At 55.9% G+C, this 17,878-nt stretch overlaps 6 protein-coding genes and 1 non-coding gene across 7 annotated transcripts; 4 read left to right on the top strand and 3 right to left on the bottom strand.

Annotated features, from left to right (window-relative positions):
- The first annotated feature begins 110 nt into the window (after positions 1–110).
- Positions 111–2,489, top strand: TRAVEDRAFT_71764 (uncharacterized protein). The gene is made up of 9 exons (XM_008039829.1): positions 111–237; positions 290–487; positions 543–619; positions 671–775; positions 858–984; positions 1,048–1,136; positions 1,201–1,334; positions 1,390–2,140; positions 2,200–2,489. Exons 1-8 carry the CDS (start codon positions 115–117, stop codon positions 2,133–2,135), a joined length of 1,599 nt encoding a protein of 532 aa, XP_008038020.1. The 5' UTR covers positions 111–114; the 3' UTR covers positions 2,136–2,140; positions 2,200–2,489.
- A 100-nt stretch (positions 2,490–2,589) lies between these two features.
- TRAVEDRAFT_37099 (uncharacterized protein) lies at positions 2,590–3,184 on the bottom strand (the record flags this gene model as incomplete). The annotated part of the gene is made up of 3 exons (XM_008039119.1): positions 2,590–2,866; positions 2,918–2,991; positions 3,056–3,184. 3 exons carry the CDS (start codon positions 3,182–3,184, stop codon positions 2,590–2,592), a joined length of 480 nt encoding a protein of 159 aa, XP_008037310.1.
- A 378-nt stretch (positions 3,185–3,562) lies between these two features.
- TRAVEDRAFT_71763 (kinase-like protein) lies at positions 3,563–5,448 on the bottom strand. Its single transcript, XM_008039828.1, has 6 exons — positions 4,919–5,448; positions 4,563–4,864; positions 4,271–4,507; positions 4,076–4,218; positions 3,877–4,021; positions 3,563–3,823 (listed from the first exon to the last, which is right to left on the bottom strand). The coding sequence occupies exons 1-6, from the start codon at positions 5,125–5,127 to the stop codon at positions 3,636–3,638; spliced, it is 1,224 nt and encodes a 407-aa protein (XP_008038019.1). The 5' UTR covers positions 5,128–5,448; the 3' UTR covers positions 3,563–3,635.
- A 128-nt stretch (positions 5,449–5,576) lies between these two features.
- On the top strand, positions 5,577–5,658 carry TRAVEDRAFT_t70. The gene has a single exon. It is a non-coding gene; the product is annotated as a tRNA-Asp (tRNA).
- A 1,986-nt stretch (positions 5,659–7,644) lies between these two features.
- TRAVEDRAFT_122880 (uncharacterized protein) lies at positions 7,645–9,078 on the top strand (the record flags this gene model as incomplete). Its single annotated transcript, XM_008039827.1, has 6 exons — positions 7,645–7,766; positions 7,822–7,866; positions 7,940–8,084; positions 8,146–8,249; positions 8,303–8,721; positions 8,846–9,078. The coding sequence occupies 6 exons, from the start codon at positions 7,645–7,647 to the stop codon at positions 9,076–9,078; spliced, it is 1,068 nt and encodes a 355-aa protein (XP_008038018.1).
- A 403-nt stretch (positions 9,079–9,481) lies between these two features.
- Positions 9,482–11,478, bottom strand: TRAVEDRAFT_167393 (acid protease). The gene is made up of 5 exons (XM_008039826.1): positions 11,188–11,478; positions 10,847–11,139; positions 10,477–10,788; positions 10,252–10,422; positions 9,482–10,178 (listed from the first exon to the last, which is right to left on the bottom strand). Exons 1-5 carry the CDS (start codon positions 11,427–11,429, stop codon positions 9,727–9,729), a joined length of 1,470 nt encoding a protein of 489 aa, XP_008038017.1. The 5' UTR covers positions 11,430–11,478; the 3' UTR covers positions 9,482–9,726.
- A 2,608-nt stretch (positions 11,479–14,086) lies between these two features.
- Positions 14,087–16,307, top strand: TRAVEDRAFT_71761 (uncharacterized protein; the record flags this gene model as incomplete). Its single annotated transcript, XM_008039825.1, has 19 exons — positions 14,087–14,260; positions 14,313–14,394; positions 14,457–14,470; positions 14,533–14,625; positions 14,677–14,686; positions 14,738–14,755; positions 14,807–14,832; positions 14,888–14,913; positions 14,972–15,033; positions 15,094–15,118; positions 15,171–15,198; positions 15,251–15,299; positions 15,356–15,456; positions 15,516–15,562; positions 15,616–15,628; positions 15,687–15,714; positions 15,771–15,828; positions 15,891–15,915; positions 15,971–16,307. The coding sequence occupies exons 1-19, from the start codon at positions 14,133–14,135 to the stop codon at positions 16,305–16,307; spliced, it is 1,170 nt and encodes a 389-aa protein (XP_008038016.1). The 5' UTR covers positions 14,087–14,132.
- Positions 16,308–17,878: the final 1,571 nt, after the last annotated feature.

Below are 17,878 nucleotides of genomic sequence, written 5' to 3'. Positions count from 1 at the left end.
ACATCTTGAGCGCGGCTCATTAAGGTTGGTCCACCACATGTCCTGGTCGCCTACTTAATGCTGTCAAAGGGGCTCCTTTCCTCGTGTCTCCGCCCCTCACCCTCTGTTTTAGCGATGCCTCCACGGAAGAAGACGAAGGATGAGAATGCTCTGCCGCGGTCCGTCGTTCAAACACTACGCGGTCGGCGGGGCAGTCTGGATATGATGCCCAACGTCCCTCTCGACGTGATTCTCGAGGTGCGTCTGGCTCAATGCCTTGAAATCAGGGGTCTAATTTTTGGGCGGGCAGATACTCGGCCACCTGCATCCACGGGATATCATCAGCCTCTCACGGACGTCCAAGGCTTTCCGTGCGTTACTCCTGGATCGCAAGAACGCGTTCATATGGAAGGTGGCGCGGAAGGCGCTCCCGGGCGACTTTCCCGATCCACACCCCGTCCTCAGCGAGCCCGCGCTCGCGCACCTCATGTTCGACCCGCAGTGCGCTGTCAGTAGCCAATCCGTTTAGCTCCGCGATCCAACTAACATATCGATGAGGTCAGGACTGTGGCGGGGGCCCGGTACACAAAGTCATCTGGGTCTGGTTCACAAGATACTGCGCAAAGTGTCTGCGTAAAATGTGAGTGATCTGCTTAGCTCAGAGACGTCCCGGGACTCACGATGCGACCAGGAGATGGGCCACACGCGACGTGAAAGCGCGGATGGATGCGATCGGGCTCAGTCGCATCCAAGACAGCGATTTCCGCGCGATCTTTCACTCCGTGAGGGCTGACAAGTGAGTGGTAGAGCGCCTTTTTCCCGCGTCTTCTCTCGAGCACGGGCGTCGTGTTCACCTTCTGACGCCCTGTGCTATTCAGCGGCAACTACTGCCACGTGCTTCAAGTAAAGGCTTTCGAAAGTCAATGGCACGATGCTCACGACGCACTGGATGTGCTTACCGCGTTATATGAAGATAGAAAGGCACGAGTTCCCGCGGAAGCCCAGGTGACTTCTAGCCGATCTATGACTTCAACATTTCCCTGACGGCTCGTCTCTTCATACACGAAGCTTGCAGCACAATTGGAAGAATGGTCAAGGGAAGACCGGGACCGCCGAGAAGAAGAGGATAGGCAGGCCCGAGAAGACCGATTCACCGAGTAAGCACACCATCAACCCTATCTGGTGTCGTATGTCCTGGAACCTGCTCTTAAACGTATTCAGTGTACTCCGCCGACTCAAGGAGGCTGGCTGGGGCCCCGAGCTCGAGTTTTGCGGCACATGTATCCGTTGGGAAAGAAGCGGTCCGGCACGAGAACTGCGTAGGCGACGGAACGCTCCAAAACTCACGGACAAAGGTATGCATGTCAGCCGGCATAATATACTTTACACGTCCGCTCACCATGAATACAGCACGGCCAAAGCTTTACGACACGCTGCAAGACTTTATAGAATGTTTGCGAAGCAAACGCGTCGAGAAACAGCAGACCATGCTCCGACTGATTGACAACGCCATCACAAAACACTACGACATCCCTGTCCCTGGTGCCAGCGGTTCGTGCTCTGCTGCCAAGCACGGGCCGACGACGTTGGACATGGTCTGGATGCCGGAAAATAAAGATCTCTTCGTCGATGAGCACTTCAACGCCCAGGCGGTCAATTTCTCCATATCGCAGCGGATCGTCATCTGGGAGGAACACATCAAAGACAAGCTTCGCGAGCGGGTAGCCGTCTTATGCCCGGATATTCCCAAAGACGTCGAGCCGCTCGACCTCGCCGTCGCCGTCTTCGGCTGCGCAAGATGCGAGTCGCCTGAAGAGGCGAACGCGCCACTCGTTCTACGCTACCCGGACATCCTGGCCCACGAGTGTTTCCGTCAGGACGACAGATGGTGCATATTCGACGACCAGTGGCCTCTGCCCATGGACACGGAATACCAGCGCTTCGTCATCGGCCTCGAGCGCACGACGTCCACGAGCCCTCGCTGCCCGCTTATTCCCGACAGAATATCTATGGCCGGCGCGGAGAGGGCGTGTGCTGCCTTGGTTAGGGCGCACTGCGACCCTAGCTGCATCACGTTCAAGGAGATGCAGACATGGACCTTGCGAGAGGGGCTGTGGATCCCCCAGAGCAGAGGATCATCAAGCTTGAACCGGTAGCACCTGTGCGTACCTAGCGATACTGGTGCAGTAGACCTTTTTACTGACCGGAACACTCTGACAGCTTGATGGACGGCGACGGTTGTAGTGCTGAAGACGACGAGGCCCATTCACCGACAATGTAAACTGCTAGGACGCGTGCTTTGCATGAGTGAACAGACGGAGTGCGAGTGCTGATATCCCGCGCAGTGTAGCATATGTTGAGTTGAGCTGAGACGGTTCAAGTTGATCGGTCGGTTTCTGTATATTGAGCGCACGGGCAACCGGTCGGAGGCAGGTGGTGGTATGTAGCATGCACATAACTTAATGTACAATAGCGAGAAAGCACGCAGGAAAAATAACCACGGTGACTGATCTTGGGTTGTGATATGAAGTGGCTGTATGTCCCGGGCTGTAAAAAGTGGGTTTGTGCGATCGCCCGACGTATAAGCATAGAGGGAGACATACCGAACATTTAGTTGAGGGGGGGCTGGCCCAGGGTACCGAAGTTGTTCGCCTGGGCGGCGGCGAGCGCGGCCTGGATCACAGCGCTGTTGATCTTCGCGCGGGCTTTCGAGTGGATGTAGTAATCTTGGTACCCCTGGGCAGGGTCCTCGTTGACGGCGAAGACGTGCACCGTCGCGCCATACTCGATCGGCTGGAGGTTCCAACCGGCCTGGTTAATCACGTAGGCGGAGATGTGCTTTCCCTGATTCGCGCTGCTGGCGTGAGTAGACTTGTGGTTGTATTTACTGAGGAAAAGTAAGTGGACTCGGACCGGGGGATCTCGGACGTGCACGTACGTGATGAGCAAGCACAGGAGCGGCGGTGGGGCCTTGGTCCCTGAAGGAAGCCAAGCGGGCGAGTGGATGATATCCTAAAGCACGGGGTAAAGCTCATATCACGACGACACAATCAGCCGTCGAAATGTGAATACGTACCGGCGTATCTGCGTTCCATTTGGCGACGAAGGACTGCAGGACCTGGAGCTCGTGTTTGAGGTCTGCGGTTGCGGGAACGTCGTACAGGTAGTACACTGTTGCACCAGTGATCGCTGCGTGTCCGGGCATGTTGAAGGGGAACAGGAATTCGAGAGCGGAGTGTATTGGTGCTGCAGAATGGGCTTTTGAAGACCATCATAAATACGTTTCACGATGGAGCGCAACTGGCAGGCGTGCGAGGTTGACTCACGATAGTGTCCATTTGGCTGCTTCTGCACTCAAAGTTGCACCGTCCACCGGTGTTTACGAACGAGCGGCGCTGGCTCGAAAATCCCGCCTGTACCATTTACGATGCAGGAACGCCATATGTAAGGTCATAGGGCTTGAAGCGTGAGTTAAACATCGGCACTCTTGAATCTAGGTCCTAAAGTTCGCACATGTCGGTGACATGAGTCTTGAAGTCAAGGATGGAAGGCTCACAGCGCTCACTGCGCCGATATCACCTGGTGGTACAATTCGTCAAACAATGGTACTAATGACATCGGCATCTCACGTCAAACGTTATAAACGAACTTCGGTGTCACTTCGCGTCTTGGAACCACGGATCCTCCAGCACCTCATTGATGGTCGGCCTCTCCTCCGGGTCCAGAACCAGCATCCTCCGCAGCAGCTGCACGAGCAGTTCCGCATCCGCTTCGTCCGCGCATCCTGCTCGCAGGCTTGCACGCCTGCGTTCCCACTCTTCTGCAACAGCATATGAGGAGACTTCTGAGGTTTCATGTCAGCCGCGTTGCAGGATATAGAACTAAGGCAAAGCGGACCTGTTCCCTGGAGATATGGGCGCGACTGCCAGTACGACTGCCACGCCGGCGGCACCGCACCAGTGAGCTTGACCATGGTATTCAGCAAACCGTCCGCGATGCCCATCCCATAGAACAGCGACGAGCCTGCTACGATCTCGTATATCTATAAGCGGGTTTTGAGAACGCAGGCGCGAGTGTGTGTCCAATACAGACGGACCGTAGAACTGACAGCCCAAACGTCGCTAGGAGCACCCCATTCTGGGCTTACCTCCTTGAGCGCAACACGGGCAAACGCTATTTCCGGAGCACATGCCTCCACGGCGCACTGCAGCTCGCCCGCCCGCTCATGCATCTCGCGCGCTGGTCAGGTCAGCACAGTCCGTTTATATCATGCTACGGAGCGTGCACGCACCGTTTCCAAAATCTAGGATCTTAACGTCCGGGGGGCTGCCCGACGAGCGTATGCGTGCCCAGTATGTGGCCAGATTGCACGGCATCACAACGTAGGGAGGAAGGGACGCAGTCTGCGCCCTGGGGTCGCGCGGTAATACGACAGTCATCTCGTATGGGCTCAGGTCCTGTACCACGTCGTCTTCTTCCTGGTTGACAAGCTCAGGCATAGCACACCCAAGGTTGCCTAGGTGTAAGTCTAAGTATTGCCCTTAGTAACTGAAGATACCCAGAAGAAAGTACAAGATATGCACCTCCGTGCTTGACACCATGCCGGTGCATCTGTGCAACACCGAGCACCAGCCCGCGCGCTGCTGCCTTGCGCCAGTCCGGAGGCATGCTGCGTATACCTACCGAGAGCACGGGCAGTACGACGTCCGTAACCAGAACGTGATGTACGCCGTTTGGTCCAGTGATGGTGAAATGGTCGTGAAGCTGAAGGACGTGCGTCGGAATCGTATCCCCTTGTGCTCCGGCGAACTTCTCCAACATCTTCGCCTCTCGCCCTTCGGCGGCTCCCGAGTCCGCCGTAGTGACCTTGACCGCCACGAATGTGCTGATTTTCAAACGGTCTCAGTGAACAACCCGTACAGCCTGACGCAGCACCCACCTAGCGCGGACATCTCGCGCGAGCCAGACAGTCGCATAGGAGCCGAATCCGAGCTTGTGCAGGATCCGGTACCGTCTCTCCGGGGGCGCCAGTCCTGCCTCCGGGTCGAGCATGACTCCAATGGCAATGGGGTGAAACCCTCCGGAACAGTACCGTTCTTGCTCCTCAGTGGTACCCATAGTGTCGAAGTGGAATCCCTCCAAGTCCATTGTGGAAGCTGAAAGAGAGAGGGCCGAGGAGGAGTATTGCCGGTGGGCTCGGGTGTATTGAGAGCTGCGCTGAGTGATACTTGGCGAAAATGGAACCCTCGCTCCAAGAGATGTTGTAGGCGTGCCCCCGCTAAGGTGTGATATATGCCTAGCCCTGAAGCGGAGCGCTGCCAGTATAACGGCCTTCAAATGCAGCGTGGACTTCGGGATGGGGGCGAATGGAGCGACTGTGAAAGCTCCTCTGAATCCGTCTGTTCAAGCACTTCTCCAATGCGCTAGTTACGTTGGGTAATTAGTGAGGATAACATAGGCTGTAGGGAGGCCAGATGAGGTTCATGGTGCGCAATGTTCGTGGTCGTGAGTCAGGCTAGTCAACCTTGCAATTGGGCCGAGTTATCCAACTCAACTTGAACGCATATGATAGCAGTATGTATTTGCATCTGAACATCTCTCTGTTCGTATATCGGTTAGTACACGCGCTTGTCATCTGACCGACCGCGCGAAAGCGGGGTTCGATTCCCCGACAGAGAGCATATATAGCGCCCACTGTGCATTGTTTTGGTCGGGTATCTCATTCCCGACAGAGAGCCTATCATTCCGGCTGGACTGACTAGTAAGTGAAACTGAGGTCGATAGATGACGACCATTTTACTCTCCCAGAGAATGTTTCAATACTCTCCTTAGAGAAGGTAAAAACCCATCACCCATATGCAGTAGGTCGTGCCACTCTGCGCTACGGACAACCCGCTCTCGAGATGATCAGTGTGCACTCAGGTCGTCGACAGTACACCGTACCGTGAGTGCGCCAGTCGACTGGTTCCTGCCAGATTTAACCAACAATAGCACCAACAAGGACACTGGCGCGATCTGCTCAGCTCTAATGATGTCTGCACTTAACTTAAAGGTGTACGCATGCCTTCTACTCTGCTTGTTTCCATCCCTGCAGTCTTACAAAAATATGACAGATATTTTGATTACTACTCCATGGACATCATTTGCGGCATTGCGACCGTCACCTTCGAGGGCACAAAGCTGATTCAGTTGACTGGCAGCGTAGAATGAAGAGGCTTAGGCGCCTCTACGAGCTGGAGGACGAGTCCTCCGCGTGGGCCAACGTGCTCTATCCTATCCTACGCCGTTTGGTCCCCGCCTTCGACGGAAACCCCGATACGGACTTTGGGAGCACGTCGTGTACCATCAAAAGGCGTATTGCGGGCAGGACGACCTCAGCGGCTGGCTGACGGCCTTCTGCGTCTGGAAAGTTGAAGGCTGGGCCGCTTCCGCCGCCGCTCGCCATACCTCGCCCGCTTCCAACCGTTTAAACATCTGGGCCCGTCCTGAGCTCGTGAAGCCCACCCCCATGCGACGTATGCATCTAGCGAAGATCATTTCTTCGCCCTTCACGTCAACGCGCCCGGAGATTTGAAGGAGCTTCAGCGGACCAACCAGGGCAGACAGCCGAAGTGGCGAAAGCCGACGATAAGCTGTAGCGTCGTGGCCAGCCAGAATCATGCGATCATACGGCTTCCTATACTCTCGGTGACGTCCCGTACTTCACTATTGAGGTCGGAAGCATTCCAGCAGGCTACTCCGAAGTGGACGATGATCATCGACAACGGGCGAAGTGGACGATGATCATCGACAACGGGCGAAGTGGACGATGATCATCGACAACGGGTGGGAGGTGCCCTGCAAGATGATCTCCGGGTATATGGCAATGGCGGCGATAGCGAAGGAGCCTGGACGGGTGCTCGACACGATCGCTCCTGCGCCGCAGTGGTTCATGCTCAAGAAGACCTCATGGTAGAGGCATGTTCCGGTATGTGGTTCTGTTCGTTGAATTCCTAGCCATGCGTACCTTCACGCTGCAGCGTCGCTACCTCGATCCAACTCACTCTAAAAAGTAGTAGGTTTCGCGAACGAAACTGAACCTTCAGCGCTCTTCTCCGTTGATCTTACGGTCAGCTTCGGCGCAGATCTATCATCGGCACACTGGTGTTCACTCAATGTTCGTTCGCTTCTCATCACCTCAGGTCTCACGTCGTCGCTGCCACTCACCTATCAAGATAGACCGAGATGCAGAGACTCGTACCCCTTTGGAACCGGTCTTTCCTTCTGTCACTCATTAACGACTTCCACGCTGCGGTCTATCTCGTGGAAATATTACATCGATTACCTGTCAGAGTCTATCGCCCTGCGTATGCATGGCGTTGTCTTTGCACGCTCCTAGACGAGCCCGAAGACGCCTTACCACGGCTGCACCTTAAATGCGGCATGCTCTGGGTGTGCCCCCCGTTGCCCCTGACTCTCCCCGTACTCCAGCACTAGCCTGAAATTGACGATTCTACTGTGAGCCACTCTTCAACTTGTTCCTCTTGTCTTTACTGAAGTCGCTAATTTGCAGTCAGCATGCCAGTCACTTTCGCAGTCTCGTCGGTAACTCCCGGCGAGGTACACACGCACGGCATACAGAACCCTGAAAGGCTGTTCTGGAGCCTGAGGTGGCTAAGGACGCCCATGTTCACTACATCACAGTGCTCTATCACCGAGGCCGAGAAGCCTGTACTCATCGCACAGAAGAATGGCTTTGTACACTCCATCCTACAGGCGTACGCAGCGCACCACCACCTCGTCATTCGGTAGGTCTGCTACAGTAATTGCCTAGAGAAGCTAAAATTTACGCATTGTATACAGTCCGGATGATGTGTGGATTGCGATCCTCACCCAACTGAGCTTCTAGTACGTTACAGCAGTCGCATGCACGGCTTCGATGTGCGGTGGGGATAGCATCCAACTGAACTTCGACGCGTAGTGTCAACGCTCATGCAGAGAAGCTGCGCCAATACTTCGTTGCTCATCAAGGCAAGCGTACGCTCGAAGTCTCGGACGTGGGTTTTCGGACAACCGTCGATTTCGGATCCCTCGCACGTGCCATGACTGGAGAGATTCACAAGAATGTGCGAGCCAACGTTCGCCTCCTTCCCTGTCCGCATTTGCTGATCAAAATGATGCACTCAGGTGGTCGACCGCACGCTGGTCGACTGGATTCTGCCGGACTTCACCACGACCAGTCTGAAAGATACTACGATCTGCTCCGTCATCATGATGTCCACCCTGCAGAAGTGCGTCACTTCCATTGCCGGTGTGCTTCCCTCCGTGTCTCACATTCCAGCAGATATTACAATTTCTATATGGTGCCCGGGTGTGGCATTCCGACCGTCACCCTCGAGGGCACCAAAGCCGATTGGCTGCGCATTCTAAAGAGGCTCGAGCGCCTCTACGAGCTCGGCGACGAGCCGTCCGCATGGGCCAACATGCTCTACCCCATTCTGAGCCGCTTCGTCTCCGCCTTCGACGGCAAACCCGACACTGAATTCTGGAAGCATGTGGTGTGCTCTCATTCGCCGATCTGCGGCCCGGGGGGGCCCGACCGCCTAATCGACGGATGGCTAACGGCCTTCTGTGTGTGGACGAACGAAGGAAAGTGGGTAGCAGGACCGCTTGCTCCTCGGCTCGCGATACCCCGCCCGCCTCCAATCGTTGTCGGTCCTGGTCCGTCTTCTCGTTCTGGAGATAGGGCGCCGCTGTACGAGTGTGAAGATGGCATCGAGCTTGCATATGTTGGTCGCAGCACCTCCGGGGAGAGTATCCTCACAGTCGGTCAGTATTGGCGGAATTCAACTCCCACTGCAGCTGACGTCATATTTATCCTCAGGAGCGCACGACACATCCTACACCCTTGACGGCATCCGCTACTTCACTGTCGATATCGCGCGCATCCCGGTTGGGTATTGCGAAGTGGACGTGACAGTCATCTATGGGCGGCAATCGTTCCCATGCTTGATGCTTGCTGGACATGTTGCGAGCGTGGCGAGGGCGAAGGTTCCTGGAGGGCCGCTCAATACGCTAGCTCTCGCCCCGCAGTGGTTCATTATGGAGAAGAGGTCGTGAGACGTGCGAGGGGAGGTTGTGCTCTGGTATGTCGTACGGCTTCGCAAAGGTCCTTCGCATGACTGTCTTGTGGAATACTAGAATGTCGGTGCATGTAATTCAATGGTATATTTGTGTTCCACTCGGCCGCTTCCGACTTGACCTTACATTTCACGTTGTCGCCGCTCGCCCCTTCAGGGTGCGGAGGAATGGGCAGATAGGCACGCCCGTAGTGAGTCACAGCCCAGAGCCTCCGCGTTAGTTCAGCGACTAAACTTCGGGGCAGCGGGGACGGTCCAACGGCGCTGGATTGTGGCAGCAAGCGCCATAGTGTGGCGCCGTGGTCATCGAATGCTTTACGGCCTGTCGACATTCGCTGTACGCCGGTCACGACGCAAAGGGAACTGGCGCGCACACATCAATCCTGCAAAGTAGTTGTGATTCTTGGTATGCTGTATGTACTACGTGTAGCGTCCTCGTATAGCGAAGCATTGTGCAAAGTCAAGTCTCAATAGGTCGCGAGCCAATAGCTAATGATACAGCGTCCGCAAAATCCTGCACGTCGGAGTCCCGGAGCACGCCACAGCACCGTAGTCGTCGTCATCGTCGTCACTTCCACAGCACGCGAGCGCGCGCGTACTGGGTATCCACCCGGCTCATCCCCGTTCCTCAGAGCATGACAGCGCCACCGACGAGCCCAGACACAAGTGCGGCGGCCCACAGCGCGTACGCCGAGGCGCTCGCGCTTGGGGGCGCGCCGTTCGCACTGCTCGAGCGGTCCGTGCCCGAGTTCGCGGTCGACCCGGTGACGGTCGCGGACACCGCGCCGACGGTCGCCGACGGCGCAGCCCCGGACTTGCCGTTCATCGCGAGCGCCTCCGCAGACAGCGTGGCGAAGCCGACAGAGGCGGGGCTCGAGCGGAATACGGAGTACACGTTCTTGAGGAACGTGTCGCCGACAATCCATGGGGGCGCACTGGTGCCGGCGGTGCTGAGCGCGAAGAACGCGCCGACGCAGGAGTCGCTGGAGAGTTGCTGCAGGAGGAAGTCCGAGTTGCTGATCGGCCACGCGATGCTGCTCGAGCCGAACTTCATCGTGACGTTGACAGTCGTACTGCAGGCTGTGGGGAAGGAGAGGCGCGGATTAGCTCAAGCTCAGGCGCCAGGGAGCGCGTGGACGTCATGGAGACTCACGGTAGCTCCAGTAGCCGTCGTTGCCCGTGAGGGGCGCGCTGCCTTCGATCTGGGCGTACAGTGCGGAGACAGCGTCTTCGGGGCCGCCGACGAGGGTGGTGCCGGTGTCAATGGCGGCATAGGCTCCAGAGCCGGAGTCGAGCGTCACGGAGTTGCCGTTGATGGTAAGCCCTATGGATACTGCGATGAGCTCATAGGCTGATGCGGAGATGTGGAGACACGTACCGGCAAGCTCCTGGATCCAGTAGCCCTCCTCGCCGCTGGGGATGTCCTGGTAGTCGATGTCACCTGTGTACAGCGAGGTGTTGACGGCGCCGAGGTTGAACGTGCCACCGGGCTGCAGAGAATTGGAAGTGGTGGTGTCGACGAAACGCGTCAACTGGAATGCCATAAGGGGCGAATCGAGCGTGCCATCGCTGTCGGCAAGCGTTTGCCAGAAGGGGGTCGCGCCTGACGCTGCGATGCTTGCGAAGCCAAGACCCATCAAGCCCGACACTGGCTCGCTCAACAAATCTGTCGAAACTTGTGTCACAACACCTGCGCAGAACGATGAATATGACGTGCACAGCGCTGCGGTGGGATGGGGTAGGCGCACCGAATGTTTGCTGCTCGACCTCAAAGCCTGCGAACTGGACCGCATCCTTGCCAAGCGTTCCCCGAGCGGCCCCAGATCCGTAGCTTATTGAGAAGGTAGTGTTGAGGTCTGTGAACGTGGAGGATGCTGAAGAGTCGAAAGTGGGAATTCCGTCTGACGTTGTTGAGACGCCGTCCGAGGCGGCGAGCCACAGGTCCGAAGAGCCGGTGTCAAGAATGACGTCGTAGGATATCGCAGGGGTGCCAACTGCTATTGAGCCGTAGAAGCTGGAGTCCGCGTTCTGGTTTGTGAGGCTGGTAGAGGTTAGCACTTCGTATGGCGGGTATGCAAGGCAGACTCACAGGTTGAAGCCGCTGGCACGCTTCCGCTGGGCGGAACTGCCGCTATACTTGGCCTCGAGTATCTCCTTCTGACGACTCAACCACGAGGAGAGCTCAGAGGAATTCCGTTGGGCGGGTGCTCGTCGGACGAGAGGGATGGCGCGAGGTAGAGGGGAGGCGGATGGTGAGGGCGCAGCAAGCACATTATCCTGAGCAAGGGAGAGCAGACATGATAGAGCGAGCGAGTATGGTAGGTAATGCATGACGGTAACGAGCAAGGGACGGCGTGCGGGAGATTAAGAGAGGGGGTGGGGCGGAAGTAGAGTAGGGGGCAGGGAGCGGAAGGAGTTGAAGTAGGAAAACGCGAGGAGCTGCGCACAGCGCGGGGCCAAGGCTATTATGATGATGCTGCGATGAGTAATTCTCAGGGCGCGTCCGTCCTTGGAGCGTGGATATCCGCGAGGCGTTTAGGGAAGCGCGAGGCTGCGTAGAGAGCGAGAGCGGTGCAGCGAGCGGAGAGTGTGTCCAGCACGGAAAGCGTGAGGAGAAGGTGGGAGAGAGCAGCAGACCAGGACCACAGTGCGGCAGCGGCTCAGACAAAGCGCGACTTGCGCGCCGTGCCTCAGATCTATATTCAGCCGATCCGCAGTCGCCCCAGCCGCCCCGCCAAGCCCCCGCCCCCCGCCCGTCCGCTCCCCGTATCGGGCGACCGACCTTGCCTTCGCTCTCTCTCGCCCAGCCTCTGCAGGCCTCTGCCCACTCCCCCCAACCCCAGTCAGCCGTCTAGGCGGCGTCGGCATCTGGTGCCCAGCACGCCCGAGCACCTTCGCATCTGGCTGCGCACCGACTAGGATAACCGGTGCGGCGGATATTCTTGAACCGCAGCTGCGAACACCGTTGCGGTGCATCTCCCGCCCAGGCGATCCTCACATGTCACCCGAGCCAAGTGTCGCGTATGCCGCGCTCCGGACCCCTTCACTTTCGTCATGCCTGGACTCTATTCTCGTGCTCTCCGCATTCTACAAGAATCATCTATCGCTAGCCTGTTATCGAGGCCTCTAGTTGCTCTGAGCGTCGTTCACAACCTTACTATCAGTTTGCATCACTAGGCAACACGGCCTTTGTTGTTTCGGTATATGGCATTGATGTAAGGCGCACGTTCACAAATAACTCATGGACAGTACACTGACTGCGCCCACAGCTACTCATCCTCCATCTGGTCCTCCGATATCCACGACATTCGGAGACTCCGACTGGCATCTCATCGCAGACCAGCGCTCCTCCGCAGCCAAAACACCGAAACCCAACGCCTGCAAGCAAGTGACAAGTCAGCTTGTCAGCCCGTGCCCTCGAGAGCCGAGCTGCGCACCCTGCATTGGGTAACGTAACACTGCCTATACGACTGCGCGTGTCCGGCTTTGTGTGTGGCGGCGTCTTCGAGGCTTGCGGAGCCTACTGGAACGCTCACGAGAGGCGCGATACTTCGCCTCTACGTAACCCTGTTAGCCTCATTCTCGGTGGCTCTCGGTACGTGGTCCGGTCAAATCATAGACGCTACGCTGCGTTCTCCAAGTATCCTGTCCATGCGATTGGTCTTTTGCACTCGAGAGCATCCAATGGCGACAGGAGGCTTGGTGGATGGCACGTATGCATGTGCCGGCGCGTCTGAGACGATCAATCGGGCTACTGCAGACGCTTGGGTGCTGCGTCCGACTGTCGGGGCATGCAGGACGGTACGTTTTCTCCCCGGCTTACATCCTCATATGTACATAGCTATTAGCCAGCCTCTATTCGCACCCCACAATCCATCTTACGTTGTGTCAGCGCTCTTGGCCTTATTCGTGATCCCCCACACTGGACGAGGCTAACACCGAGGGTATTGCTTCGGTCCTCGGGATACAGGGACGCGGACTTCGTACCCTCTAATCATCCCTTCCAACGGCTGTAAGCGACGGTTCAGGCGAGGTGGGGCTGATGTGATCTTACTCGATATACGAGTACGGGCTCTCATGGAGTCGTATTCTGGATACGCAGAAAGGACCTGAGCATGACGACCGCAGCAGTTATACCGAGACTCGACTACGCCACGGATGGATATCGCTCTAAAGGCGATCAGAATCGACCCAGATATAGACTATGGCGTAATGCGCGGTAGTAACCACTTCATTCTGCATCTCCCAGAAGCATAGAGACCGACGGCCTTCACGGCCTGGGAAGTATGTGTTCGGACGCCTTCGGATGCTAGAAGAAAAGCTCGATGAAGTTCGCATGTTAACGCCGACGCGGCTTTCTGTAGGTGGCAGTGCTCGGGTTGCTAACAATCACTCCTTTGGGAATAGCGGCGGATACAACTACTTCGAACTCCGCTGGCTCCACCTTGTCTAGTCCAGTCCACAACGCGGCCACGATCCAAGTCGATTACCAGTACATCCGACCTGTGTCCATCTCCTTTTCAATCGTTCTAGGCCACTAATAAGTGACAAAGAATGCTTGAGCAGCTCCCTATACAGAACTCGGATCGAATGTTATGTCAATTTTCTCGATGAGCGCGCACCTACCGCGATCATAGTGAGTAATTACACTCATGTAAACCCAGAGAGAAACATACCACTAACTCCTGCCCGTGAAGGTTACTCGTTAGCGCAGTGCTTTCTGAAAGCACTGTGTTGTGATTCAGGATGCACGTAGAATATGCCTCGTGCATACCTCTTTGCCCGTAACAAACCCGAGGAGTCTATGTGACGAGTGTAGGCCTGTCAGGCTGCGCGTCCACTTTACGCCGCCTCGCTCAGCCAGTTACACCTGGGCCCGTGCATAGGATGCAAATACAGTCACCCGATCACCCACAGCCGATCATCCGCCGCGGACTTCCCAAATCGCACCCCGACGCTGAGATACATGTCATCCTCCCTGCGCCAACGCGTCGTTCTCCTCGTTCCCCTCACCCTTTGATACACTCTCTCGCTATGTCTACTGATAGCGATGATAGTGGTTTCTCTATCTCCGGGTCCGTAGCGGGGATATATCCGACGACAACGACGACGCAGCACATGAACCTAGGCGCGATCCTTATAGGATGCATTATTCAGGCTATGTACGTCTGCACTGCTATCGCAGACCCCCCGCGCGCGCTGATCCCTTTGCAGGTTCTACGGAAATATGTTCTCGCTCGCGTGGCGGTACTACACCGCAGGGCGGGGCGGAGATCCATTGTGGTTCAGGGTATCCGTACGTATGATCCTTGCTGCGAGTTTTATGCATACCTCACGCTGAGTCACCATAATTTTCAGATTGGACTTGCGTGGTAGGTGCACTTCTGGCACATCGCTCTCGCATGTCAGTGTCAGAGCTGACGGCGTTTTTAAGGTTCATTTGCACGTTCAGTGTAGCCGTTTCGGTTCACGGACTCTGGTTCTTCGTAGTGGAGTTCTTATTCCAGAAGTGCACCGAGGCGCCGTGGTGAGTTCGTCCACGCTCCCGCCATCCACGCTTCTTACTTTCTTGCCACAGGACGGTCGATGTGAGCCCTCTACATTCTGTTATAATACTTCTGCTCATACCTCCGATAAAGTTTTACCTCCTGATCAATGTACGCCCAGAGGCTTAGTTGAAGTCGCTGTGTTGCTCACATTCTTTACAGTCCATCGTGGCCACACTCGTCAGGCTGTTCGTCACAGATCATGACTTTCCCCGCCGCCACGCTAACTATCCACCGTTGCAGATTATATGTATACCGGCTAGGAAAGCGTACGTTGGCACTATATTTACCATCGCTCGACAGGCTAACGAAATTGTTATACTACAGTGTGTCGGACGTCAGTCATCTTCCGTGGACGCGCTTTGGCTATGATTCTGTTGGGGCTGACGGTGAGCTCTTCAGTCGCCCGCTTCAATCCCCCGTCAATAACTCATTACCCGATTTTCTAGGTCATACTTTGCGTCGTCGAGATGGGTGAGTCGACTGGCGCAGGAATTTCTCAGCCTGACCTCACACATCCCCGCAGCCGCATCTGCCACAATATCGAGCCGACTGTCAGTGCCTATTTCCCATCGTATCTACCGCGCCGCTCACTCCATATCACAGATATGTCACGGACACCGCGCTGACGGGTCGGGAAGGGCCATATTTGAGGGTACGCGAACCTTCACATACTTACGGGCATCCGTGGGACCTAACATCTGCGGACAGCCGATCTTTTATCTATTGTTCGCCTCCGGATGGTCCGCGAACCTCATCCTTACCGGTATAATGTGCCTCTGGCTCCACAGCGCCAGGACGGGCCTGCATCGGTATGCTTCGCGCGCAGGGTGATTGCTGTGGACCTTGCCAACTCATTTGCGACGCGCAGGACCGACTCCGTCATCAACAACATGATCGTGTATACCCTCGAGACAGGTAATCAGACCCTTATCATCCGCGCCTCTGCACTCTGTCTGACGCTGGTATAGGACTGTTTCCAAGGTGTGTTCGCACGCTACCACAATATGGGTCATAGCTCAGTTCCGGGTGTCGGGTCCAGTCTCATTGAGACAATCGGCATGATCACTGTGAGTATCTTCGGGTTCCTGCACACCACATTTACTCATGCTACGCTCAACCACAGTTCATTGTCGCGCCGGAGAGGCAAGTATACATCGCATTCTACATCCAAATCGGTCTCTGTGCGTATTCCAACCTCGCATGTGCAGCGCTCGCGACTGACTCAGTTATGACCTGCATGCAGTGTACTTAAGCTCCTTGCTCACCTCGTGTGTTACTTTTTTCCTGCAGTGCGCCGAGTCCGCTAACCAATTGCACCCGCAGGCTCAACAAGCGCCAGTTCGTCCAAGGGCTCATCCGCAAGCCACTCTCGCTCAACTTCAGCATCCTCAACGACGCATCTATCAACCGCGAGCCGTCCCCAACAGACCGCGGCCATTCTGTCACACTGACAGACGGCCAGCCGCCCGATCTCCCGTACATGAAACCTGCGTACAGTCCGGGGGAGCGATCTGAGGAAAAGGCGGTGTCGCTCGTTGGCGTCGAGCGTCCACAGGCAGAGCCGCACGCGCGAGTGGCCGCGAGGCCGCGAGCGGCGACGATGCCTGGCCTGCGGCTGTCGGAGCGACAGACATGGATAGATTCAGCAACGCTGTACTAGAACGCTACCTCATATTTGGAATTTGACCTTTTGCGGGACATCATGATTATCCGTCCGGTGCGGGAGAGTGGTATTCATTTGTTTGCTTATGGTGTTGGGCGCGACGCCTGAGGATGGAGATTTTGATAAAGAGACATAGCCTCGGACGCAGCAAGGTTTTCGAATTGAGTGAAGCTTTAAACATGATGTCAAATCGCAAGAAGTGCTTCTAGCTAAGCCACTGCGTGAGACCCCTTCCTAGCGTGAGGGTAACGAGTATGTACGAGACGAGTCAGTAGATATTGGAAGCAGGGAAGAGGTTAGCTCGTACGATGTAGTAGTGGTCACGAGAAGACCTCGTTAGGCATCGCATGCCCCATCGCTACACAATGTGGTACGAACCAAAGACTACTGCATACCAAGGCATCTAGTAGGCATTCGTAAAAATTGTACGAGTTCGCATATCCACACCTCGCGCGTTGAGCGCACGAAACCCTCCCGTCAGACCTAGTGGTACCCCTCTGCGAGCTTACCTAGCGGAAGCTCGTTCAAAGCTCCCATACGATCTGGTACGTCCGTGCGAGGTGGTATGGCCGGATCAAAGCTCTCGCCCGACGATCGAGAAGGGCGAGCCACCGTACAAGCGCTGGTCTCACCCGTCCTCCCGGACTCTTCCACTTTGCTTGACATGCAAATCTGACTAGAGCGTTCTGTGGCTCGCGCGACATATCTGTTCTCCGTCTGGGCGCGGCGCTTCTGGACTCGATCCACCCGGGAATGCCCCGATGGCCCACAGTCTATAAAACCCTGCTCCTGAAAGCCCGTATGCTCGCTGCCAACGTCCGCCTCCTCTGCCACAGTCCGCCGTAGTCATCATATCTCTTGGACCTAGGTGAGTCGAAAACGGTAAGCTAGCTCATTGGTATCCCAACGTCTTGAGGCGTACTAAACATGGTCTGCCATGGGACCTGAGCTTGGAGGGATGCCCGTCAAGGCGACATGGGTGCTGACCTTAACAGCGCGAGGATGTGAGCCTGGCGTGACGGTGCGCAACCGCATTTCGTGAGAGTATGTACTACTACGCGATGCAGTCGCATGAAAACTTTGGAAACTTCTATCATCATTGTGTAGTCACATCTGCTAAAATATATTCTCGTTCTGCGCACCCATATGGATCATGATAGATATACATATTTTCCGATTCTAATAGATTCAAATCCCAGATGTGATGCGAGAAATTTCAGTTTCGCCCGGATCGGGCTAGTCGGGCTACGTGAGTCTAGCTCCGTATCGTCTCGTAGTATGTCGTATACATCTTACTAGGTCACTGCGCCGTAGGTAGCAAGCTCCCTAACGATCCGTTCTCGTTGACAGTAGTATGATATCTCCACGAGTATTGCTCGTCTTGACTCGTAGCACGATAGCACGAGGTCTACGCGTATAACGTCGGAGATACATCCTAAGTGTCCCCCCAACTACTCGTGTGCATCTGCACGGCAGACGCTAGTCATGCGGGTTACTAGATTGAACTAGGCATTATCTTACGGACTCGTAGCCTACCATACGAGAAAGGGGTCTCACGCAGTGAGCGG

The sequence above is a fragment of the Trametes versicolor genome, assembly GCF_000271585.1.
Source record: "Trametes versicolor FP-101664 SS1 unplaced genomic scaffold TRAVEscaffold_5, whole genome shotgun sequence".
In the NCBI taxonomy this organism is placed as follows: Eukaryota; Fungi; Basidiomycota; class Agaricomycetes; order Polyporales; family Polyporaceae; genus Trametes; species Trametes versicolor.
This window is presented reverse-complemented; position numbering and strand designations above follow the sequence as displayed.

Coding starts and splice junctions, on each gene's coding strand:
- TRAVEDRAFT_71764 (XM_008039829.1), top strand. CDS start 115: ATGCCTCCACGGAAGAAGACGAAGGATGAGAATGCTCTGCCGCGGTCC. Junction 238..289: donor CTCTCGACGTGATTCTCGAG/GTGCGTCTGGCT, acceptor TTGGGCGGGCAG/ATACTCGGCCACCTGCATCC. Junction 1,137..1,200: donor CGAGAAGACCGATTCACCGA/GTAAGCACACCA, acceptor AAACGTATTCAG/TGTACTCCGCCGACTCAAGG.
- TRAVEDRAFT_71763 (XM_008039828.1), bottom strand. CDS start 5,127: ATGGACTTGGAGGGATTCCACTTCGACACTATGGGTACCACTGAGGAG. Junction 4,508..4,562: donor GCATGGTGTCAAGCACGGAG/GTGCATATCTTG, acceptor GGCAATACTTAG/ACTTACACCTAGGCAACCTT. Junction 4,022..4,075: donor TTTGGGCTGTCAGTTCTACG/GTCCGTCTGTAT, acceptor ACCCGCTTATAG/ATATACGAGATCGTAGCAGG.
- TRAVEDRAFT_167393 (XM_008039826.1), bottom strand. CDS start 11,429: ATGCATTACCTACCATACTCGCTCGCTCTATCATGTCTGCTCTCCCTT. Junction 10,423..10,476: donor CTGGATCCAGGAGCTTGCCG/GTACGTGTCTCC, acceptor CAGTATCCATAG/GGCTTACCATCAACGGCAAC. Junction 10,179..10,251: donor CGACGGCTACTGGAGCTACC/GTGAGTCTCCAT, acceptor CCTTCCCCACAG/CCTGCAGTACGACTGTCAAC.